We start from the raw sequence: 26,553 nt of genomic DNA, 5'->3' as shown, positions 1-26,553 counted from the left end.
ATCCTAGTGGCTCTCCTGTCTGAGACCCAGGCATGTGTGAGGCATGTACCGATGCCTGGCTTGTTACATGGGTACTAGGACTCAAACTCTGGTCCTCATGCTTGTGCTATCAGCACTCCATCACTGAGCCGTCTTCAGCCCCAGAAATGATATTCTGTAGATATTGTCATCACAAAGCCAGCAGTCCACATGACCTGATTATTCTGTTTCCTTGTGTATATTTACTATGACTAAAGGCTATAAATCTCTACAGAATACAAGAATAATATAATTTTTCAATGTTTAAACCTAAGTAAAAATAAATACGTAGTCTTGGCTGTATTGTAATTTGAAAAGTAATATGACAGAAAAAGAGGCCACACGGTTTATTTATTTATTTTGAGGCAGGGTTTCTCTGTAGCTTTGGAGCCTGTCCTGGAATTAGGTTTTGTAGCCCAGGCTGGCCTCAAACTCATAGAGATCCGCCTGTCTCTGCTGGGATTAAAGGCATGTGCCGCCACTGCCTGGCGGGATGGTTTTTTACTAGGGGGAAAGAGAATGGGAAAGAAGAAGAAAGGGGGAAACCAGTTTCTGGGGACAGGGGCAGTGGAAGAGAAGAGAGAGGCAGAGAGAAGGAAAGGGAGAGAGAGAGACAGGCAGAGAAACAGAGAGAGAGAGAGAGAGAGAGAGAGAGGTGGTAAAGGCCCAGCTTTTAAAAGGGAATGTAGTGAATGTGCACAGTGGCTGCAGCTGAGGATGTAACCTGTCTCGACCCAAAGGGCAGGTCAGTACAGATGCCTAAATACTATAACATGCTAGACAGGGACAAGCTATATAGACCAAGCTAGCCTTAAACTCATCGTCTGCCTCTACCTTCAGAGTGCTATGATTAAAGGTGTGTGTCACCCTGGCATAAATAAAACTTTAAAAGAAATAAATAAAAGGTATCATCTATGATTCTGGGGACAAATTAGGACGGGAGGTAGACACAAATACATCTCGAACACAACTTTATTGCGTGAAAATTGAATTACTGTTTGGGTGTTATGAGTGTCTATATATTCAGAAAATATGCAGGTGACAAATTCTCTAAAAATCTACTATGTACAGTTTTCTGATTTCCATGAGCCTGGGCACGGTGGTGCTTGCCTTTAGTCCTATCAATTGAGAGGCAGAGGCAAGTGGATTTCTGAGTTCCAGGTCAGTCTTAGTCTACATAGGGAGTTCTAAGACAGCCAGAGCTACACAGAGAAATCCTGTCTGAGACAAAGGGGAAAAAAAATTTTGGTACATCTAAAACTTAACAAGCTAATTTATTAAAAATGTAGGTTTGTAGGTCGAGCTACAAGCTTTAGTTTAGAACTAGGATAGAGCCAAAGACTCTGGGAATGATTAAATACTCAGTGACTCTGATAGAAGAGAGGTTACTGTGGAGGTAAGGGTGCCTTTACTCTGCCTGAAGTGAAGAGAGACTGTGACAGGGAGACCAGAGTGCGCATGATAGGTAAATCAAGCAGAGGCAAGAGCAAGTCAAAGTGCTTTAGCCTTTCCACTCTGCATCACAATAGAAAAAACTCTAAAATCAAGTTAAAAACACTGGGGGAATACAGAATAGAGGGCAAATCTTTAATACTGATCTTTACAAAATGTTGATTTGATGTAAGCTGCAAAGCAAGTAAGATGGTTCAGAATGAGATGAGAAAAATTGTAAAAAAGATTAAAAGATTAAATTAAAAGATTAAAGAGATACATAATAGAAAATAAAATGTCAAAAGACATTTTCATAACAAATGCTGAATGTCTTTCCATATATCTAAGAATAGGCAGTAGAAACAATATATTATATAATATATACTATAAACATAATAACAGGAATAATGAAGAGAATAATCTTCAACAGGTATTTCAAATGTATACTTCCATGATCCGTGACGTTGCATCAGAAGTCAGCAGCAGTTTGTGTTGCCTGAAAAGAAGATCACAACAAGCTATAAGTATTTTATATTAAAACTACTAACTGATGATCCAGGCTATGGATCCAGCTCAGCTACACACTTGCCTGGCATGTTCAAAGGTCTACATTCAAACCCTTGAAAATCAAATCAAACCAAAATCCTAAGTCATTATAAACTAAAACCAGACCTATGTTCTTGAAGACAGAAGAAGCAATGTTTACATTCTGTACCATATTACAATACATATATATGTATTATATGAATACACATGCACATACACAATTGCAAGTAATTAGGATTTAACTGTGAAATATATAAAGATTCCGTCAAGAAAATTATTTCTCTAAAATTGTAATGTAAAAAATTATGATGGATCTAAGACACACTTAGGTTACATTGTGAGTTCTGTACAGAGGGATTGGCCTTTGGCAAGATACATGCACTATAGAGGGGATAAGGAAGGAGGGATGCTAGTAGAAGCAATAAAAGTAAGACTTGAAGGAAGATGTGGTCTGAATGGGCCTTGAAGGACTGGGCATCTAGATGTGCAGAAGCAGATAAAGGAGGAAAGTAGCCTTGATACATCAATCTCAGAATTTCTATATTAGAAGATAGCAACATAGTTTCATAGTTTATAAAAAAGATAAATCACTAAACTACTCTGAAAGCAAGACAGAGAGACAGAGAGACAGACAGAGAGAGAGAGAGAGAGAGAGAGAGAGAGAGAGAGAGAGAGAGAGAATGATGACAGGTATATAAATACGTAATTTTTTTTTTTTTTTACCTTCTTTTAATGGGGTCTTGAGGACAAAATTCTCTTTACTTTCATGGTGAAAAGCCTTGGCAGGGTCAAAGTGTTTGATGCCCAAAGCTTTATTCAACTCTCCCTGAAGTCTGAGTTCATTTTGTTTCCTTTTAAAAAGCTGAGATCGGAGTTTTGACACCTCCTAAGTAAGAAAAACACAAATAATCACTAAAATACAGTGGTTAAAATGTGTTATCATTGTTGCAGACATATTCCAAAAAGTTGCTTATATATCATAACTAATGGCAAAAGTAACTCTTACACGTTCACTAAGATTTAATTACAAAGTGATTTGGAACAGTTCATACAAAGTAATCAAAACTTTCTTGTCCTTCCAAAGTTGAGTATACTTTTCTGATCAAAAGCGAAGTGAAAATAAATTGCCCCCAAATCAGCTTTTGGCTTGACAGAATTAACACTCTGTGGCAGGCTTCCTAGTAAAACCAAATAGTATAAAAAGGCAACCATCACGTTCTTCCTCTAGAAATGGTCCTCTTAAAGCACAATAACCAAGGAAAAAATAGCTATTCAAAATGATCCACAAGCTTTTCTGGCATTTTAAACCAAAGAGTCATTCCCTCCATACTAGAAAGTCCATCACCAAAAACACAGGCTTTCCTTCTCCCCAGCTCCCGAAGACTCCCACCCATAAGAACCCATTTTGCCAGCACCTCCTACTTGTTGAGGTGAAATCTATGGGTAAATGTCTTCTGCTCAGCTGCAGTTGTGCAATGGTGTTCTGCAAACACCGATCACCCTAGCTCTAGCTCTTAACACTGGTTCCACGGAGATGCAAGACGGAGAGAAACTGAGGCTATTGCTCATACCCTTTCCCTTCAAGTCACTGAGAACCAAGGCTCCAATGGCAGAGGTGGCACCAAAAGAGATTAAGATTACATGGTTCCAGTTTCAGTTCTAAAATCCTAGCTCAGTGCGCTCAAGGGAGTAAGACAGATGACAGCGGCCTCCAGGAGGTACAACAAAATACTGCACGAGACGGCTTACAGCTCCTGCGTATATAGCAGGAGGAATCAAAATCAACATTCAGTAGATAACTACATACTCAGGTCTACAGCAGCACAATCCATAGCAGCCAAGCTGCAAAATAAGCCTAGATGTTTATCAGAACAGATTTAAAAAATATGAATATGTATGCCATAAATAAAATAAATTAACCTTCTAGAAGGAAAAAAGTTAAATAATCATTTTTTGAATATGACTTATCTTCATGTATTTACAAAAAGGAATAGTTATTTTGTAAATAGAAATGAACGTGTAAAACTTTATACGGTCAACCAGGTGGTGGTGGGTGCACACCTTTAATTCTAGCACTTGAGAGACAAAGGCAGGCGGCTCTCTGTGAGTTCGCGGCCAGCCTGGTCTATAAAGTGAGTTCCAAGACAGGCAGGACTACACAGAGAAACCCTGTCTCAAAAAACCGGAACAGACACAAACAAAAAGCATTTTATAGTTTTTCAACTACAGCAGCAATTATAAAGCTAAGTAAAACTGAATACCCATCCAGTCAACACTAAATATGTTCATTAATTCTCAGATGAGTTCTCCCCTATAAACTGCTCAGTTTTTTTAGTTTTTAGTATATCTGAATACAAGTGTTATTTTACAAACCGATTTGAGTTGGCTATTTTCGTCTTTCAATTTCACAACATGCTTGATTTTTTGCTTTAGATTCTGGTGACCCAGGAGCTCTGCATAGGAATCTCTGATTTTATTTAGCTGTTCCTGAGTTGCACCACGTTCATTCAACAATGCCCGCTTCTCTGCTTCAAAGGCATCCAGTTGTTCCTGGAAAAGATACATATGTTTGTTTTTTAAGGAAACTGAGACTTAAAATTGTTAAACCTGTGCATCCTTCTGCTTCTGCCCCAACACCAGTAATTAAAACCGTTTGTGACTATATCTGGTCTAAAACCATTAAATCTTATTATGTTCATATAAAGCATAAAGATAAATAAATAAAAATAACACACCAAGCAGTATTCCCACTTTTCTTGAAGGCTCTTCAATTTCACTAAGAAAATTCTTTAAGCTTTGCATCAAAACAGAAAGCAAGAAAGATCCATCCAGCTGTCTTCTTTTTTTGTTTTTTCCTTTGAGGCAGGGTTTCTTTGTGTAGCTTTGGAGCTTGTCTTGGAACTTACTCGTTAGACCGGGCTAGCCAGCTTTCTTAATCTATCAGTAAAATAGTCACCTTTGTAAACAGTATCTGCTTCCACTCCAATTAGACCTTTTTTCTTTCTTTTTGTTTTTCGAGACAGGGTTTCTCTGTAGCTTTGGAGCATATCCTGGAGGGAGCTCTTGAAGTCCAGGCTGGTCTTGAACTCACAGAGACCCACCAGCCTCTGTCTCCAGAGCTGGGATTAAAGGTGTGCGCCATCACCACCCATCTAGTACTTATTTTTCTTTGGAGGCGTTTTTGTTATATTTTTGAAACAGAAGGTGTCAATATGTAGACGTAGCTGTCCTGGAATGCACTATCAGGCTGGCCTGAACTTTATTACCTATCTATGCCTCCTGGGTGCCTGCCACCTTTTCCTTATAAAAAGACCAGGATATTGCCATGTATGGTGGACTATGGCCATAAATTCACCATTCAGAAGGCAGAAGCAGGATGGTCAAGGATTCAAGGCCATCTCCAGCTACAGAGAAACTTTTGGGGCCAGCCTAGGTCTCAAGAACACAAAGATAGTCAGGCGTAGAGGCAGAGTCATAAGGATATAACTTGGGAGTTAGAAGGAGGAACACTTCAAACCCCAGGCCAGGCTGCTTGGCACAGCAAGTACCGGGCCAGTCTGGAGCATAGAGCAAGACTCCCATCTAAAAACCAAAGAACAAAATATAGTACAAAGATCAGGACCCTAACCTGAGAAATACTGAGATAGATCATATCAAAATACATACCACAAAGTAAAAGGTAAATGACTGATGTTCCTATCAAGAGAGCCTTCAGGATGACTAATTACAAGCTGTTTATTAGAAAGTACTTTTTATATATAGCTATTTTATGACCTCTAAGTTTATCAACTGTATTTCAATAAAGCTGGAGAAGTTATAAATAGTAATTTTTAGCCCTTAACTTCTGGTTTTATTGTTTTCACATGGTGTTGGGAATTCAACCCTAGACCTTGTACATGCCAAGCACTCTACCACTGAACTCATCTCCAGATTAAAAAAAAATTTTTTTTTTTTTGAAAATTTTGAGAGAGTTTCTCTATGTAGCCTTAGCTGACCTGGAGCTCACTCTGTAGACCAGGCTGGCCTCTAATTCGGAGATCTACCTGCCTCTGCCTCCCAAGTGCTGAGTACCAGATAAAATTTGAGAACTGTTAAATTGTAACCATGACTACATAATGAAGAGTAATACAGAAGCAGCAAGTCAGAGCCAAGACTCACAGGAAAGAAATGCATTCTTAAAATAGATCCAACTAAGTTTATTTATTTTCACTTTATTTTCTGCGTATGGGTATTTTGCCATGTATGTCTGTGTACCTCATGGCCATGGAGCCTGAAAAAAGTGTTGGATCCCCTAGAACTGGAGTTATAGGCAGTTGGGAGCCACCATGTGGGTGCTAGGTTTGAACCTGGGTCCTCTGGAAGAGCAAGCAGTACTCTTAAACCCTGAGTCATCTCTCCAGGTCACGAAAAGTTAATCATAAGCAACACACCTGAAAAGGTTTAGTCTTGTTATAAAGTTCTTCATAAAGAAGCCGCCATTTATTACTTTCCACAGTTAACTCTGCTACTGCATCTTCTTTCTCTGCTTTTCTGTATGGGAAACAAAAATTTAAAAATTATCTTTCTTCAATTTATTAGAAAAAAACAACGCATTACACTGCACTCAAGGTCTAAGCCTGAATTACCTTGCCTCTTCCTCTTCGAGTTGCTTCTTAAAGTCTTCATCCTGTTGTCTGAGTTGATTTTGCAAATCAGTTATTTTCTTAAGAGATGAAACTGTGATCTCTTTAATTTCTGCTTCTTTCAATGTTGATTTGTTCTGCAGATCTAGAACCATCCTTGGATTTGGGAAAGAAGAATCCACTAATTATCTCATAGACATTTTCATTTTTATCCCTTCTTTTTGGGGAAAAGAAATATAAAGCAGTAGGAGAAATTCTTAAAAATTTCAATTCTAATTGGATGTGGTGGAATTTGTCTTTAATGGCAGCATCTGAGAGGCAGAATCAGGCAGATTCTCCATTTGAGGCCAGCCTGCTCTACATAGTAGGTTCCAGCCAAGAATACAGTGAGACCTTGTCTCAAAAAACAAAGAGGAAACTATTTTTTTCTTATCTGATGCATTTGTGCTACTCACCTTGCGTATTCTTGATTTGTGTTCTCAGCTGTCAATATCTGATGCTGGACATCTTCCACATTCTTCTCTGCCGTGGCTGCTCTTTCTTGTAGCGCCACGTTCTCCAGCTTCAGCTCTTCCATTTCTTTAAGGGTCGCTGTTTTATAGCTTATTAGGAAGAAACAGACACTTCTTTGTTACTACTGTATACATGACAAAGTTTAGATCTTATATACTTCTTGGCAGATGAAAAAACCTTATTATCATGCACGGACACAGGTAACAACTCAGTACTCTGAGGCCAATACTAATGAGTTTACATAACATTTTCTGTTTAGGAGTTGCTGGCCTGAAGGTATATGTGAGCCACATATGTGCAGTGTCCAAAAATTCAGAATATGAGATCTGATATCCCAGAACTAGAGTTACTGATGGCCGAGGCACTCTGTGGGCTGGAAATTGAACTTAGGTCCTTTGGAAGAGCACTTAGTGCCTTTAATCACTCCAATTCCTTTGACTTTTTTTTTTTTTTATAAAAGAGAAATAGTGCCGGGGTGTGGTACCACACACCTTTAATTCCAGAACTTGGGAGGCAGAGGCAGGTGGATATCTGTGAGTTGAAGGTCAGTTTGATCTACAAAGAAACTTCTAGAACAGCGAGAACTCCAAAGAGAGACTCTGTATTCCCACCCCGCATAAAGTGAATAAGAAGTAGACAGGGTAGGAGTTGAGGGAAATGAGCACTGTATGAAATAGCACTTATGAAAACTAGTGTTACCCCAAGAAGATGGACTGAGAGAAGAAGAGAACTGTGTGCTAAGAAGGAGCTGGGAACGGTGGTCCTTGAGAGGTAAAGAAGAAAGTGAGGGTCAATTGGGTTATTTTCTTTTCTAATTTATGCATTTAAAAATGACTGCACATCAAATATACAATCATATTGCCTGAAAACACTTCTAATTTTCTTTTTTGCATTCTGAGATAGGGTCACACTTTGTTGGACTAGAAATCACTATGAAGTTCAATTTGGTCTCTACCTTACTGTAATTCTGCTTTAGAATTCCCGAGCAAAGGATTGTAGATATGAGCTGCCAACCCTAAGTAAGAAAAATTAAGGGACAAAGAAGAAATGATACTATATGGTCACTGAAGGTTAAAGAGGCTAAAATATTAGCTCCCACACAGTCTAGCATTCCTGTACCACTGGGCACTCAAAGACTGAGGTAGGACTACCATGTGTTTGAGGCCAGTCTGGGGTATTGCCAGGCTAACCAGAGCTATCACAGCAAGAGTGTGTAAGGAAGGGGTAATGGTTGAGGGAGAGCCAAAGAAAAGCAACAAAGAAACATGAGACTAAGGAATTAGTGAATAGTCAGGGGATAAGATAAACATCATAAAGACCTAAAAGCTTTTATTCGTTAAATGATGTTATTCGGAAAGTAGATGGTGGTGCTAAACGTTCGCATGGGTTTGAAGTAGGAAAGGAACACCAACCCAAGTGTGGTGAGATTACGAGATGACACTAGGTGCCCATTTACAACCAGTCTTTATGGAATTTAACGTAATGGCAGCCATCCTCTATGGATTACTTTGTTCCAATTTCTGTGGGTAAACACAGCTCCCCACTCATATATTCCACAGTGAACACTACAAGGAAAAATACCTTTCCAACTGAGCAGTAACATCTTTAAGATCCTGCACTGCATCATTATACCTCTCCTGTAAAGTCACAGTTGCGTGGACATGAGCAGCATTACTTTTCTCGAGCTCAACTTCTTTCCTAAGAACAAGGAAAAATTGTAAAAGATCATAAACTGCACCATGTATCTCACATGATCCTTTGCAATAGCTGCTGTATAATTTGAAAATACACATTTATGACTTAGTCTCATAACATGAATGTTTTATTTACCAGCTTCTTCTAGATATACTTTCTACTGCATTTCTTCCATGTCTGCTGCATTATGTAGGTAAGCTAGGGGAAAGAACAAAACCCATACAGCCTGTAAAGCCAATGTTACAGAGTAGTCAGGTCTAAAGACTGCATGCAATGCCAGCTCAAAGCATCTAGATTTTTTTTTTTTTTTTCGAGACAAGGTTTCTCTGTAGTTTCAGTGCCTCTCCTGGAACTAGCTCTTGTAGATCAGGCTGGCCTTGAACTCACAGAGATCCGCCTGCCTGTGCTTCCTGAGTGCTGGTATTAACCACCACCCGGCAGCATCTAGATTTAATGAAGTTTAATTCTCTGTACTGAGAAACTTACATTAAAAACTCTTGAAAAGTATTTAATCACTCAATTTTGTTTGAGATAAGATCTTGCTATTTAGCCCAAGCTAGCCTTTAACTTAGGATCCTCCTGTTTCAGCCTACCAAATGAATCACACACGTCCAATGCTAACAAGATCTTAAATAGTTTTATATAGTAACAAAATAGGTTTTAAGTCATTTTTCTAAATGTATACTACAAATTTCAAACATTTTTTTCCAAATATTGCATATAACATGCTTGGATGGAAATTTGAGCTTATGAGGAGTCTCTAAAAGACTATGGTGAAAGGGCTGGATGGAAGTGGTGCACACCTATACACCTTTAATCCCAACACTCAGGAGGCAGAGGCAGGAGGGATCTCTGTGAGTTCAAGGCCAGCCTGGTCTACAGTTCCAGGACAGGCTCCAAAGGTACACAGAAAAACCCTGTCACAAAAAAAACAAAACAAAACAAAACAAAAAACAAAGAATATGGTGAAGTAAAATATTTTCCTTGTCACTTAGAAGAGTGACTTTCAGTTCTTTTTTAATGTAAGCCTAAAATGTCTAATCTAAGAAGAACCTTAGACCTCATCTCACATAGCACCTAATGAAACAGAATATGAAGACATCAAGCCACCTCCCCCATAATTGCATAGTTAACTAGTTAAGCTAACAAATAAAGGTCTTGTGAAATCAGAACTCTCTCTCTTTTTTTTCTCGAACTCAGAGAGATCCACCTGCCTCTGTCTCCTAAGTGCTGGGGTTAAAGGCGTGCACCACCACAGCCAGGTGAAATCAGAACTCTCTAAGCTAGAGTAAATAACTGTCTCAACCCCCCTTTAGGAAATGGATTATCTACTCATTTTTTCCTCTTCTCCAAAAACCAGTTGCAATTTAGAACAATCCCCATAACACGTTTGTACTGCTCCCCCAAAGTGGGGGTACACAAAGCCCTGGGGTGCCTCTTTGTCATGAATGACAAAAACTCAGAAGAGATTATTAAGTATTCAACGGGGTAGGTGTAATACACAATACCACAGGCTCATGTCCCATCTACAGTAGCTTGCTACCTTAATGGAATTTCATGAATTTAAATGGTAGAAGTTATTTGTAGTTTAAATTTACGAATCAAATTGCCAGGACCAGAGAAAAGAATCTTCTAGGCATCCTCGTGACCTATATCTGTCCCTGAAACCCATGGTAGAGAGGATTGACTCCTGAAATCTGTCCTCTGATCTCTACCCATGCCTAGACTCACACACACCACACATACCAGCTAACAATCATAATACATTTCAAAAATATTTTTAAAGTAAATACTAAAAATTAAAAATAAAAGAATAAATTGGTAAATTTTAGTTTAAGTGCATTTCTAGCATGTGCTAGAAAATAAAGTTGTAATAAAAGGACTGCAGTAATATGAAATTGGTATAAAACTGTGAGACACTAGTTTTTCTTTGAACAAGAATGTTGTTTTTGAATGCTTACCAGCTATTTCTGACTGCTTTATGTTTGAGAGAGCACTCCATTCTACAGCACAGGCTGGCTTCACGCTCCCCGCGGTCTGTTTGCCTCACTCTGACATGCTGGGACTGATTACCTGCATGAGCCACTATAGCTTGGGACCATTTTGTTTTCTGATCGTGAAATGAGGAAAGACTGGCTGAGGGGAAAAAGGCACTGTCAACCTTGGTGATCTGAGTTACACCCTGAGGACCCACATGGTGAGAAGAGAAGCTACTCCTAAAAGTTGTCCTCTGACCTCCACATGCGTGCAGTGACATGTGCCTGTCCATGCTGATGTGCACACACATGAAGGGAGTGTCTGGATTCTCTTAAAAAAGATATTTAAAATGAAAAGGTTTAGATGTCTTCAAATATAATAAAAACTGTTTTAATGTGGATGTCCAGACTTTTAGAAAATGTAGCAGCAAAGACTAGCTTTTGGCTTAGAAAAAGGGCTCCTTTTATTGCTTTTTGTTTTGAGACAAAATTTTACTATTAAAGCTCAATGTGCAATTCAGACAAATCTCAAACTCATCATCCTCCTGCCTTAACCTCTTGGGTCTGGGGAGTAAACATGTGCTAGGCAACTCTTACTTTGACGACCATGCCTGTTTACATATATGTATGTGGTGTACGTATGTGAGCTATGTATACTCGCACCATGTGTTCCTCTGTATCTCTTCCTACCTTCGTGCATGCACACAGGTGACATGAGAACTCTAAGGAAACAGTTCATATTTCCCGTCCGGCCTAGAAAGGGCCCCACTACCACGTACTCTCTCAGCAGCCCCTCCAGCCGGCTCAGTTGTTCGGCGGTCGACTTTGTCTCCTCTTCCAGCTGTTTGACCAGTCTTTCACTCTGTTCCTCCTTCTGCTGTACCGCATCCAACTCCTCCAGGGCAAGTTTTAACTCTTCTCTAATGACATTCTTCTCTGAAGTCGTTTCCTCCTGAAATGAGCGGAGCTGCTGCTGCAGACTAGCAGACAGTTCCTGCACTCAGACAGATAAGACAGGAAATGCAATACAGATAGTGAAGTATGGCAAATAAATTAGAAAGTTTAAAGGAAACACAAAAATATACATATCACATTCACTTTCCCCAGATTATATATTATAATTTAATACTGTGGAAAATGTAATTTCTAACTTTTTTAGTGAAAAACCATCATACTACTTTCTTTATATCTGCTTTACTATTAGCTTATACCTACTTCAATCTACTCTAAACTTATTTATTTTTTATCTTGTTATTGTTTACTTTGTTTAAAAATATGATCTATTTCCTATACATAAAACTCTTCATTTCCCATTAAATAACATTAAGAGAAAAAAATAAAGTCACTGAAGACTTATTTTCTTATGTGCATAAAACACAGAACAAAGTTGTCATTCAATTCCTGACATTAAATTATCATGATTTTTCCCCCTTTTTAATTGATTTTATTGAGATATTCATTTTTCTCTGCTCCTCTCTCCTTCTCCCCTCTTCCCTTCAGCCCTCTCCCATGGACCTCATGCTCCCAATTTACCAGTCTATTCTATTTAAATATGACAAAAAGCATATTATGATCTCACTGTTGCATAAAATGTTTACGTTATAGGATACACATTTCAAAGTTTTATAAAACATTATTATTGAGAACAAAATTCTAGATTTTAAGTGAAATTAGTATAAGTTTTCACTAATCCCTATTCCAATCTCTCTTTTTCCTTTCCAAAGGTAACTTTTGGTTCAGAGTAACTGCCTACATATTTTCATACATGCCATACATTTGGGAGGGGGATCTATACTACATATTCTGTGTATGTAAAATTTTTTTAAATCATAAAAATAGTTGAGATCTTTCCAGGTTAATGTATATTATTAACCTACTGAACCCCTTTCATTGTCTACTGCTCCCAAATATCCATCACATTAGTGCATGCCCATTCCTATTGATTCAGCCTTCCCCACAGTATGACAGTGAAATAAATGATTAACAAACATTTCTAATCCACTGATCAATGGGGTAGAGCCGCTTTCATGTTTACAAGTAATCAGAGTGTTGTGCTACAGTGTCACAATTATCTACTTCTATCCCATAACCATGGTTTTTTATTTGTCTGTATATTTTTGTGGGTTTAATTTTCTTTATGTAGTTTTCATTTTCATATTGTTTTGCTTTTTCCTATTTTTAGACATTTTTTTGTTGTTGTTTTTTTGAGATGGGGTTTCTCTGTAGCTTTAGAGCCTGTCCTGGAACTAGCTCTGTAGACCAGGCTGGCCTCAAACTCAGAGATCCGTCTGCCTCTGCCTCCAGAGTGCTGCGATTAAAGGCGTGCGCCACTATCGCCCAGCTGTAAAACATTCTTTTTAAGGTAAATACCTATCTTGTCTACTTGATAAAACGTATACTAGTATCTGTGACTAAACATTCAAAGTATACACAGAGAATTTCTGATACAAAGGAGAAATTATGATATAATTAAGTAGCTTTTGGGGAAAAAAAAGCAAAACTACATGTAGTTAACTACCTTCTCTTGCTGTAGAAGTGACTCTATTTGCAATTCTTTTTGTTGCAGCTTTTCATATTCTTGTTTTTCCAGAACCAGCTTGTCTGTTACAATCTGAATCTCAGCACTGAAACTTTCAGCCCTTTCTCTGTCCTTGTTGACAAGATCGTCTATAAAAGGAAAGTACAAGACATTCCATAACTAAATACTGATGTTAAGGGGCTCAGTTCAGCTAATATTTCACCCCATTGCTGTAGCACACTACATAGAGTAAGTGTTTCATAGGGGGGTAAGATTACAGTCATTACATTATTATATAAGCTACACAGAAAGGTTAGTTTTGAATTTACACTAATTATGAAGGGCCACCCAGGGTAGAAGTCGTCAGCTAGTATAACTGTTTATTTTCAATCAAAGAATATAACATGTTGAAATAAAACAAACATTATACCATTAAAAAACTTCCCAAACATAGCACATGGACTTTTTGGTATTCACATAATTATGAAAAATGTTGCTGTTATAGAGCCATGCATTTTTTATAGACAACACCCAAGCCTTATTGGTTCTATTTCAGAACAACATCAATAGCACAGTACCTCTTTCCGTTTCAAGCAGCTGACATTTAACAGTCAGGTCTTCTATTTGCTTAGAGAACGTGAGGGTTTCCTCAAGAGACCTCTGAAGACTTAAAATCTCATGATCCTTCTGTTTCAGATCTTCTTCTAACTGGGCAATATCAAGTTTATATTTTTCCACTTGATCAGATGCACAACTGCATTAAAGAATATTTTGAAGAGAATTCCTCTTTAGGTACTGGAAGAACATATTCAACAAAATAAGGTTCTCTTGTTTTGTATGAGCAAAACAATTTTGAATTTAAATCCAGCGCTTCCCACATGCCAGGCAACCCACAAAGTTATTTCCCTGCTAGTAAGATCCATTTTATTTTCATTTCAATTATTTATATATTCAATGTTTATCTTTTATCTGCCTGGATGTCTGTGTACCACATGATGTGCAATGCCCACAGAGGCCATCAGATAAGATTCCCCTGGGCCTTGGTGTTACATATGGTTGTTAAGTCACCATGTGGCTGCTAGGAAATTGAACCCAGGTCCTCTGGAAGAGCACCCAGGTCTCTTAACCACTGAGCCATCTCTCTGGCCTGGAAGTTAATTTTAAAGATACTATTTATATTACCTAATTTCTTCGATGTATTCTAAGAGTTTTTCTGTTTCAGATTTTTCATCAATCTGTTCTTTCTCTATGGAAACACTGGGGAAAAAAGGAAAAAAATACATATGGTTTATTTATTTAATAACCATGCATAGTAGTTACTAGATACTAAATACTATTATGTCAGGTAACTCCAGAGGTCAATTTCCACCTTAAATTTCATGTGATTTTTCAGGTTAGCAACTATGATCAACACAGGTAACTAGATTTTATTTACACAAAACTTTCCAAACACACTCTGACAAAAGAGCTATGACGAGAACCACAGTATAAATTAGAAATGGTCACATCTTGCAGCTTTCCTAGTTTTACCAACCCAAATCACATTTTGTGTGCTAAGAAGCTTCCATCCCAGGTTGTACAGTAATTGATTATTTATGTGATTTAGGCTCTTCAAGATGATCTATTTTGAGGGATGAATTAGATTTAAACAGATACTTCATAAGAGAAGATATATAAAGTCTATAGATATAACAAATTACTGCCAGGTCATATAGTGCAGGCCTGTAAATTCTAGCAGCCTGGGAGGCTGAGGAAGAAGGATCTGGACGCTGAAGACTTCCTGGGCTACATGAGACACACAACCTTGTTTCAAACAGGAACAACAAAGACAAATTAGCATATAGCACCATTATAAAGGCTGAAATAGGCCAGCAATATTAAACACTATGAATATAGAACAACTCTAATATCACACTTGGCTACAGGTTATAAACCAGCACAGCTGTGTGCATGTAGGAGTCTGTGTATATGTGATGTGTGTGAGATATGTTAGTTATAACTCAGGGTTTTTTTTTTTAAAGTTATAATTGGACATGAATCCTATCTTCCTATACTGTATTTCAGTTTGGGTTAGTCAACTACCTCAATACAATCATGCTAGAAGAACAAGATCTTCCCTGTTCATCAAAACTGAAGATGAAGGAGTTGAAGGTAACACATTCATAATGTTGGAGTATAATTATGATTTAACTATCACTTAAGAGGTTAAGGAAGAATTAGGAGGTGGTGGCACACGCCTTTAATCCCAGCACTTAAGAGGCAGAAGCAGGTGGAGCTCTGTGAGTTCAAGGCCAGCCTGGTCACAAAACAAGTTCTAGGACAGCCAAAGCTGCTACACACAGAGAAACCCTGTCTCAAAACCACCCTCAACCCGTGAAAAAAGAGGTTAAAGAAGGCAACAAAGAAAGTATTGAGGAAACAGTCATAGCAAATACAGCTTTCAGAGAAAGCCAAACAAAAAAACTGGCTAACAATCTACTGTAGTCTTAAGTTAATAAAGGAAACAGTAAGAATCAGAGCAGAAATAAAATGGAGACTAAAAAGCTTACTCTGTAGCCAAAACTACCGCACCATTATACCTGACGCTTTTCATCAACCCCTTGCAGGTTTTTTTGTTTTGCTTTAAAGTTTCCAAGGACCCATTCCCAGAGGCCTACTTCATCTAGCTCTGCTCAGCCTCCTCAAAGTTCCACAGCTTCCTAACAGCATGACCCACTGGGATCCAGTTCAAATTATGAGCTTGTACGGGTCATGTGCCATTTAAACCACAACAGAGGTGATCACTTTCTATAATACAAATTACAAAATACTGACATATAAACTTATAGGATATAAGTAATTCTTTATATTTACAGATGAGAAGAGTCAATATTGTTATCATATTCATATCCACAAAGTAATCTACAGATTCAGTGTAATCTCTAACAAGATATCAAAGACATTCTTCACAAACCAAGAAATAAATCTATAATTTGTACCAAACAAAAGACCATATAACCAAAAGACACATCGAGCAAAAGGCAACGCAAGAATGACTACACTCCATGATTTTATATACTACAAAGCTACTGCAATGAAAATACTGTGTCTGTGTAAAAATAAGACAATTGGATAAATCAACAGACTAGAGCCAAGAGGGTAACAAACAGACGCACAGCACACGCACTGGAGACAGGAGAATCCTCATAAATGATGCTGGGAACACCATGTATCCTTATGAAGAAAAACAGGAGTAAGCCCCTATAATCCATCAGGTTCTGAAGTCAACTCAAAATGGACTAAGTACTTAACATTCAAGGCAACAATACTACTAGCACACACCCCGGGGAAATGCTTTAGGACACTGAAAGTGGAATGGGCAAAACCCTCAAAGCAGAGAAAGCAAAAGTAAAAATAGATAAATATATCAAACTAAAAATATTCTGGATAGCAAAAATACTGTATGACAAGACCACCTACAAAATTGGAGAAAACATTTGCAAAGTGTATCTCTAATAAAGTTATGATGTTTATATTATGTAAGGAACTTTCAAATTTTAACAGTAAAAAGCAGGAGGTATAAATGGACATTTTTCAAAAATATACAAATGGCCAACAGAAAGATAAAAATGCTTAATATATCATTAATCACTAAGAAAATGCAAATCAAAATCAATATTAATTCGCCATAGAAAGAATGATTATTAAATAACAAAACAGACTCAGCAGGTTGTATTATATTTAGTATATAACACACAAATAAGTAACAATCATAAAGAAAAAAAGGCTATCAACTTAAAAGAGGGGGTCCATAGGAAGAGTTGAAAGGATAGTACCTGGGAGGGGCTAGAGGGAAAGAGAAAGATTGATTTTGGAGGTTAAAGAGATGGCTCAGCAGTTAGGAACTCTGGCTGCTCTTGCAGAGGACCTAGGTTCGAGCACCCACATGGTGAATCACAACCACCGTCTGTAAATACAGGTTCATGGGATCCAATGTCCTCTTGATCCACACACCAGGCATGTATATAGTGCAAACACATACATACAGGCAAAGTACTCATACAAATAAAGATAAATAAATAAAAGTCTGAAGTTAATAAGTGCTAATAAGGATATGAAGAAAATAAACTCTTGTACACTGGTGGTAGGAAATAATTTGACATAATTATTATGGAAAACGGAATATAGGTTTTTTCATAAAGAATGACAAAACTGAAAATAAACTACCATAAGATCAACAATTGTATTAGTGGGTATATAGTAAAAGGAAACAAAGTCACTATATGGATGTAACAGCTACACTCCCACTGTAGCCTCAGCGGTACTCACACAGTCATGACATAGAAGCCATGGACACCTATTCAAGAGACGAATGGATACAACGACATACAGTGGAATAGCATACAAGCCTATACGAAAAGCAAAATCCTTTCATGTAACATCATGGATGGAACTGGAGTTCATCACGCCAAGTGAAACAAGCAAGGAACAAAGACAAATACCACAAATTTCACAAAATAGTGGAATTAAAAATTAATTATCATAAAAGAACATAGTCACTGAACCTTGGAAAAAGAACAGGGGGAGACCAGCATGGCGCTAGTTGGTCAAGAAAACTTTTGATCAGTGAGTTCTAATACAGAAAGGAGGAAGAAGCTGGCATACCACAGTAAGATGACAACAGATTGAGTTCGGTATAACTTAAAAAAGTTAGAGTTTTTCACTGTAAGGTAATGAGGGGATTCTTATATTTAATTTGATATCCTCATTACACAATGTATATTTACATTGAAACATTACCGAACTTTATTAATACGTATAGTTTGGTAGAACACTTTAATAGAGGAACAAAGTTAAGGAATCGTCACACTTAACTATCTTTTTCCGTTTACCACTTACAGTTTTCCCTCCAGTTGGACTATTTTCCCCTGAGACTCCACAAGGTCCCTCTGAGTGGCCTGCAGCTTCAGCTCCATGCCTTCGTGTTTAGCCATCATACTCTGCACAATGGAGACAACTATTTAGGAACTGAGAAGCTCTTAAGTTCCCAGAGACAAGAGATAGGATACACACCAGAGGCAGCACTCACCCTCATCTTTGTTTCTCTTTTATTTCTAAGTTTCATCAACTCCAGACTTAGAGCTCTCATACTCTTTTGGTGAGCATCTTCAGAAAACTACAACAAACATAAAAATTCAGAAATATTTTCTGCCAAGTCATATGTATAAATTACTTAAGTCTGAGTATGGTATCAGATGCCTGTAATCTCAGCACTTGAGACATAGACAAGATGACCAAGAGGTCAAGGTCAGCCTGGACTTCATAAGATCTTGTCTCAAAAACAAAAAACAAAAAAAACCCACAAAAAACAAACAAACAAAAAGAAGAAAAAGAATTACTTAAATACCACTTAATGTGTCTGTCACTGGAGTTATTAATTACATGTAATGTACTATGGCAGAGAAAAGAGCTTTATCACAACAAGTACGCCAGTACTGACTTTCCCCCATTTCCTTGACTTCCTGACCTATTTTTGAAACAGACTAAGTCGATTGTTTCAACCTTCCTAATGTTACAACTCTTTAATATAGTTCCTCATGTTCTGGTGGCGCTCCAAACCATGAAATTATTTTCATTGCTACTTCATAACTGTAATTTTGTACTGTTATGAATCATAATGTAAATACTTTTGGAGGTAGTGGTTTGCCAAGGGTGTTGCAACCCACAGGTTGAGAACTGCTGGTCTAAGTGGTCACTTACTGTTACATGCTAGAAAGGCCACTGCAGGGTTTAGACAAACCCCAGAAAGACTTGGGGAACTGTTTGCTAAACTAGTCTCAGCTGCCTGGGAACCCTGAAATATACAGGATATGGGGCCTAGTCCAGGCCTTCTAGGTCAAAACAATCTCCCTTGGGCTCTAATACACTTTTTATTTTCTCCGTAAAGAGCACAGCCCATCACAGGCACTGAATAAATGATGAATTCAACTTAACAGTGACTTCCCTCTATGTTTGCCATTGTTTAATGGAACCATTAAATAATAATAGATTCTTTATTATTAAATAATAGATTCTTTAGAATCTATTAGTACAGGGCTGGGGAGATGGCTCAGAGGTTAGGAGAACTGACTGCTGTTCCGGAGGTCCTGAGTTCAATTCCCAGCAACCACATGATGGTAAACACCCATCTGTAATGAGATCTGGTGCCCAGAACACTATATACATAATAAATAAATTGTACATTATTACTTATCAACACAATTTATGTATTGAGTACATCATTTCATCAATCATTTCTAAGACCTATAATAAAGTAGGTAAAAATAATGCTACAACAGTAGGCTAATATTTAAAGTAGTTAATTTAATAGTCACAGCAGGACTAATAGTTTGCTGGTGTCTACTACATTCTATTCAAAACCTTACTTGACCTCCTGAAATAGACCAGTACTTAGCACAGCAAACCATCACTCTAGTTTGTGTGGTTAGGTCCAGTAAGAGCAAGAACACCTGTGCTGTAAGTGAATAAACAGCCTCAACTCCACTTGTGTCACAAGCTTAAACTACCAAACCACTCAAATGTGAACGTAAGCACTATTCAATGTTGATGTTCTCATGAGGTCCAACTACCTTAGATTTGAGTAGATCGTTGGCCCTGGTTAGCTCAAGAAGCCTTTTTTCCAGCGAAGCATTACTTGCAGAAAGAGATGTTTTCTCTCTGAGTGCTACATTTAGCTTTGCTTCTGTCTTCTCCAGCTCAGATTCCATATCCTGGATCCGTCTGTCCTGAGCACCTCGCTCCTGCAAAAGGACACGGACCTGGAAGAAAATGAGGATAAATACATGATTGATCACACTGCTACCAGAAGCCTCAACCCTTCTAAGGAACTTACAATTTGTTACAGTGTTCAGACATTCTTATTCTACTTTCTGTTTGAATAACCATATTTACCTTACGAATACACCTTAAAGATGTGCATTGTGAATTCGGAATGATTAGTATTTGAGAGGCAGAAGCAGGCAGACTTCTGTGATTTTTCAGGTCAGTTTACATAGAGAGTTCTGGGCCAGTAAGAGCTACATACTGAGAAAATTACTGAGAAAAAAAAAATTACACAATTTTTTTTTTTTTTTTTTGGTTTTTCAAGACAGGGTTTCTCTGTAGCTTTAGAGCCTGTCCTGGAACTAGCTCTTATAGACCAGGCTGGCCTCCTAATTACACCAATTTAAATTATAGCTTGAAGTGCTATATGTTTCTTATTTCAGGAAAGCAGAGTCCTCAGAAGAACTTAATAGGCAGCAGTGAGCCATGTTTTGTTCTCTCTACTAGTTAACCAACAGCAAAACACAGAAACTAATATCTGTCAATAATAAACAGAAACAAACAACACATTGAAAATGTTTGGGGAGGGTCTGCTGCTCAAACATGAGGGTTGGCGTTTGGAGTCTCAGAAGCTATGTAAGTGTCAGTGAGGGGTTGTGGCCCGCTTGTAATCCTAGCACTTCAGGTAGAAAGAGATCTAGCCCTGAGCTAGCTGGGCAGACTAGGTGGAAGGGCGAGCTCAGGTTCTGTATAACTGCCTCAACAGTTAAGGTGGAGAACTCAGGAGCAACCTAAGACGACACAGACGACTTTCCCATCTATGCACATGCAAACATACCATGTAAGTATGCATACCACACACCCTAGCAAAAAACAAAACAAAACAAGGAAAGTATGGTTAAAAACTTGCCAACCTAAAGTCTGACGCAAACAATCAGTCCTAATCTCGGCAATGGCACACACTCGTCAGCAGTGTCACTAACTCAATTATCACATGTGTAAGTGTCAACCATAACGTCCTCATTGCCATCGATCCTCAATAAAGACAGTCAGTATTAAATTAAATGAGGCAAGGATCCATTCCCTCAAGGCTCAGGCATGAATGACATGCTTACCTCACTGCAGAACTACTCAAATTGTTCCACAATCTTAGCCTGCAAATCTATGTGATCCTCTTTCCATTATTCCATTTACTCCCCAGTAAGCTGAAAATATGGTTTACCTCTTTCTCTAATTTCTTCAAATCTTTATCATTCTTCTGAGGCTCCTTCTGTTTAAAAGTCAAAAAAAAAATTTATGAACACATAAAATTCATGCCACAAACATCACAGCCCAATCTGATATTTAATTATTTATATTTGGTCTTTTTCCAAATTAAAAAAGAATTCATGTGTGTGGGTGTTCTGCCTGCATATATGTCTGCAGACCATGTGTGTGCCTGGTGCCTTCAGAGGCCAGAAAGGGATACTGAATCCTCGGAACGGTAGTCATATAAAGTGTTGGGAATAGCCAAGTGGGTTCTGGGAATTAAACCTGGGTCCCCCGAAAGAGCAGCCACTGAGCCATTTCTCTAGCTCCTAATTTTTAGTTTATGTCAAGAACTCACTATGCAGTGCACCCTGGCCTTGAATTCACAATCCAACTTTCATGTGCTGGGATTGAAACTACAAACTATCACACCCATCCTCATGTGTATTGTAAATACTGTAGACGGTTATGACATATTTTATAGGAATTTTTCTGATAAATAAAATGCCTCCCCCCACTCCCAGTTTTTCACAACAGGGTCTTTTAGTGGAACCACTCTTAGACCAGGGTGGCCTTGAACTCACAGAGATCACCTGTCTCTACCTATTGAATGCTGGGATTAAATGAGTGCACCACCACCGCCTGGCTAAAATGTTCTTAAAACCTGAAAAAATTTCAATTTTCTAAATTTCAACCCATTAGAAAAATAGCCTTCCCTTTCCTTTACAACAAAAATAGAGGTCTATGATGAAAACTTGTGATTCTGTTTTTTTTTTTATGGCATTTATTTACCTACGACATAATCTTAACAAAATCTTATACACAGCAGCCTTTCTGACACAATGGAAGAAAATATAAATATCCTTACAAATGTTTATACTTCATTTTATACATCATTGATAATAACAGGTTTGTTCTGTGTGTTTCTAAGTTGACAGGCCTAACGACTCTATTCATTTCAAAACTGGTAGCCTTTTCTACTGGAAGAAGTCGATCATTTGGAGAGTCTACGCTTAATCATACAAAACTCCAATTCTAAGTGAAAGTACCTGAACTCAGGTCCTCTAAAGAGCAGTAGATAAACTCTCTAGCTCCAACTTACATATAAATTCGATATACACACTTAGCCATTTTAATCAAATACATTGTCTTGCAGGTAGATAGTCAATGACATAATGAATATATCAACAGTCTTATAAATGTTTCTCACCTTTGAAACCAAAGTCTTTCCTTTCTTAGATGAAGCAAGCAAGGTAGTATCTTTGTCAGCATTAAGATTTTGTTGAGATCCTGAAAAAAATAAATCAATATGACCATGGTTGATGTTTGTTTTAACCACATACAATAATATTTCCAAACTTCTCACTGAAGACTGTAATTGAACAAGGTAAGTTTTTCCTTTTGATTGTACATTTCAAATAATTACTTGCACAATTATTTGTTTATAGACCTAAAATCTTCCTGATATTTTTTTAAAGATTTATTTATTTTGTGTATATGAGTGCTCGAGCTGCATGAATGTCTTTATGCCAGAAAAGGACATCAGATCCCACTATAGATGGTTGTTAATCACCATGTGGTTGCTGAGAATTGAACACATGACTTCAAGCGCTCTTAACCTCTGAGCTATCTCTCCAGTCCCCTTCCTGATATTTTTAATTTTCAAAAAAAAAAAAGATTTTTAAAAAAATATTAAATTTGTCCATGTGTTTGTGTGGGAGTATGCGTGTATACTTGAGTGTTTGTAACCCAACTGAGGTCCTCTGCAAGAGCACTATGTGCTTTTAACCACTGAGTCAACTGTCCAACTCCTTGGCAGTCCCAATACTCTAACAGAAAGGAAAAGCGATTATCCAAAGATAACTACCTATCTGCAAATATCCTGCGTAATTTCACTTGTATAAATATACTTTCAGCCATGAAACTTTAGAAATGCAAAAGCATTTTAAGATTTCAACAGTATTGCTTATGATAGGCTATAAGACTGTATAATCATTGTTTAAGGACCCATTACCTTTTTGGTTTTTAAATCTTTGTGATTTCTGAAAAGACACTGGTCCTTTAGATACGTCTGCAGTTGTAACATCATAAGCACCTGGGGATGGAGCACAACCTACAGAAAACACAAAATAGCAATGCATCACTTAATGTTATCATTTTAGTACCACCATCAGCAGATTAGCAATACCTATATTAAGTATCTACTATCTTTCATCAGAAGTTCCTGCGAGTATTCCACCCCTGGGCAAGTGGTCCTGGGTTGTGTAACAACGCATGTCATGAAAAGCAAGCCATCAGCAGAACTCCATCTGTTCTTCATTCACTTCCTGACTTGGTTTGCCTCTAGGATAGACTATAACCTGGAAGCCAATAAACCTTTCCTACTCTGCTCCCCAAACAGTCATTGTTGATGAATTAAGATAACTTGTTCCTGAAAACTTAGAATATTTCCCAAGATATACTATGATGTTTTTGCTTAACATTCTTTCTTACCTACTTTTGTTCTCGCTCCACAGTATTCTACTATGGAACTCAGGCTCATCCAGAGCTCACTGTATATTCTAGGGTCATCTTGATCCCCTGAGTCTCTCACTTTAGCGTTCAGGGTGCTTCAATCACATGCAGCGTGATGCCTAGCTTCAGTGTACCTTCCTTATCCAGCACTTTGTCCTCTTCGAAAGGATGGCCAGGTGGTAGACAAGGGTATTAGGATTCAACATGCTTGAAGAGTTTTTGTTACTATTTTTAAACATTTCTTATATATATATATATATTTATTATACATACAATATTCTGTCTGTGCGTGCGCCTGAAGGCCAGAAGGCACCAGACCTCATTACAGATGGTTGTGAGCCATCATGTGGTTGCTGGGAATTGAACTAAGGACCTTTGGAAGAACAGGCAGTGCTCTTAACCTATGAGCCATCTCTCCAGCCCCTTGTTGTTATATTTTTAAACTCTCCCCACCCCCTTTGGCTCCTTGCCAAATCAAACTTCTGTACAGAAGCTTCTCTTAGAATTAGCAAGCAAAGGAGAACAGCCCCGTTTTTTGTATTCGGAGTGGATACCAGTAGGGTCCATGAGAGCCTGTCAGTGCAGTAAAACCAAACAGCTGAGACAAAAGCACGTTCTCCCATTTCATGTTAGCCTCAAGGAACCAATCAGATGGGGGAAATACAATTTTGGACTTTAGAGTTTTATCATTTTATAAATAAATACAAAAAAAAAACCTATAGGCTTTATAGGAACAGAGTCCATGGCTTTCTTAAGCATGCAGACCCAGCCCTGAACACTGAAAATCCGTCCAGTTAGAATAAGGCTGCAGCTAATGTAGACGGCTGTGTCCCAGGGATTTTAAACTGAGTCCATTTCTTCTTTTTGGCATCCACATTTATTTTGGTTCCACACGTGTTTGAATCTCTTAGACATAAAATCTGTTGAGGTCCAAGCAGGCTTATTGTAGCAGTAGATATTTACTCTCAGAAATGTGCCTGCTTGAAATTAATATACATGTCTCCCACCAACTCTCAAGAATGTCAAATAAACACTTTTTGTTCATTACGGATTTCAAGTATTTAGAGATAACTATTTCATCTTGGATTTTTTTTTCTTCTTCGTTCTAAGTATCTATTATTCAACTAACTTTTCTCATGATGGAGACAGCTGATTACTCTCGTGTGTCTTGATTTTTTTAAGAAACTCTCATGTGCTACAACCCTATTAAAAATTCTACGTGTGTGCTCTGAAAAGATTAGGACTATGACAGCATTACTAGAAAAGTCAGAGGTGTGCTGGGAGATGGTGGTACACGCCTTTAATCCCAGCAGGCGGATCTTTGTGAGTTTGAGGTCAGCCTGGTCTACAGAGTGACTTCCAGAGAAAGTTTCAAAAGACCCCCACACCCCAAACACACACAAAAGTCACAGAGACAATAGACGATGTCTATGAAGTTGACCTCTGCTGTTATGGGCACAATTCATTTATTTGTAAACTGTGTAATCTATTATTCATAAAGTGGCTCCAATTGCTAACTTGATTATCATTATTTTTTCTTTCATGGACTTCTTACCCAGGCTGCTATCTTCTAACCTAAAACAATCAAATCAGCTGATGAAGTCATGGATTTCTGCATGCAGTTTTTAATTACATTAACTAAAGCCTTCAAGCTTCCAGACGTCTGCATTTTCTAGTCAGTCACTTAGAATTTGTAGTCCAATTTCAATCTCCCCTGCTCTGCAGAACCCAAGTTGTTCGAATCCCTTTTAAACGGTGTGGCCCTTGAGCTGGATGAATCTAATTGTTCAATTGACCTTGTGAGTAGAGTGGTGTGGCTAGAAGTCACAGATGTAGACCTGACCAATAGTATGTTACAGAGGATAAACAATGTCCTTTGATGGCCAATACAGTCAGAACCTCCCTCAACTTTCTCATTTGTAAAGAGTGCAACTTTAGTACTTCGCTCATCTGGCTGCTTAAGGGACTAAGTTCCAGACCTTAGAACAGTACAGTTGTACAGTTAGCATCGATCCAATCACACCTAAGGCCCCCTGGTTATTGTGGGTAGACACTACAGTGGTTAAGGGCACAGGCCCGGAAGCATCTATTTCTGAATGGTGAAAACATTAAAAAATTCCTTTAGTCTAACTTTTGGGACACTATCACCACCTACACTCAATTTACTGTGCCATCGACACACCAAGTGCCAGTGTCTAAAAAAGAAAAGTAACATATGTAATGCCTGCCAATTCTCATCCCCTTTACCCGCTATAGTTTCCCCATGGCGTTGACGGCTTATTGGTAGAATTTCCCCCTTGAAGGCTCGCTGATGTCAGTCGGGGGTCTCTATTTTACCCGGAGCCACATGCCTACCATCCTGTACAGCCCTTGCCAAGTGTTTACTGCACGTATCTTGAGAAAAACAAACACCATGCCAGCCCTACTCCGGCTTCCCGCTGCCTGAGGAAGGAGCGGTGGAGGGCGCGCCCCCTTCCCACCCTGCTCCCGCACCGGTACGCACCCGAAGGGTCATTGAATCTTTTCAGGGGCGCCTTGGGAAAAGACATTCTGACAGCCGGATCCGCCGCGGCCACCAAACGCCTCTGTAACTGTCCGCTCGCCGGGATTCAAATTCACCCCAGCTTCCCTGCGTCGGCCAATCAGAACACAGAGACCTAGCTGAGCCAGC

The 26,553-nt window shown here is 38.3% G+C and overlaps 1 protein-coding gene across 1 annotated transcript; it reads right to left on the bottom strand.

Annotated features, from left to right (window-relative positions):
* Positions 1–373: 373 nt before the first annotated feature.
* Hmmr (hyaluronan mediated motility receptor) lies at positions 374–26,540 on the bottom strand. Its single transcript, XM_048436000.3, has 18 exons — positions 26,386–26,540; positions 23,383–23,481; positions 22,579–22,658; positions 21,343–21,390; positions 19,928–20,116; positions 18,388–18,474; positions 18,198–18,298; positions 14,502–14,576; positions 13,898–14,073; positions 13,320–13,468; positions 11,581–11,795; positions 8,712–8,828; positions 7,073–7,219; positions 6,621–6,773; positions 6,426–6,525; positions 4,369–4,545; positions 2,719–2,881; positions 374–1,945 (listed from the first exon to the last, which is right to left on the bottom strand). The coding sequence occupies exons 1-18, from the start codon at positions 26,429–26,431 to the stop codon at positions 1,926–1,928; spliced, it is 2,142 nt and encodes a 713-aa protein (XP_048291957.3). The 5' UTR covers positions 26,432–26,540; the 3' UTR covers positions 374–1,925.
* Positions 26,541–26,553: the final 13 nt, after the last annotated feature.

Source organism: Myodes glareolus, chromosome 9, assembly GCF_982192425.1.
Source record: "Myodes glareolus chromosome 9, mMyoGla1.1, whole genome shotgun sequence".
Taxonomy (NCBI): domain Eukaryota; kingdom Metazoa; phylum Chordata; class Mammalia; order Rodentia; family Cricetidae; genus Myodes; species Myodes glareolus.
The sequence above is the reverse complement of the archived record's forward strand: the minus strand, read 5'-3'. Positions and strand labels throughout refer to the sequence as shown.

Coding starts and splice junctions, on each gene's coding strand:
- Hmmr (XM_048436000.3), bottom strand. CDS start 26,431: ATGTCTTTTCCCAAGGCGCCCCTGAAAAGATTCAATGACCCTTCGG. Junction 23,482..26,385: donor AAGATTCAATGACCCTTCGG/GTGCGTACCGGT, acceptor TGTTTTCTGTAG/GTTGTGCTCCATCCCCAGGT. Junction 14,074..14,501: donor GAATACATCGAAGAAATTAG/GTAATATAAATA, acceptor TCTTTAATGCAG/TTGTGCATCTGATCAAGTGG.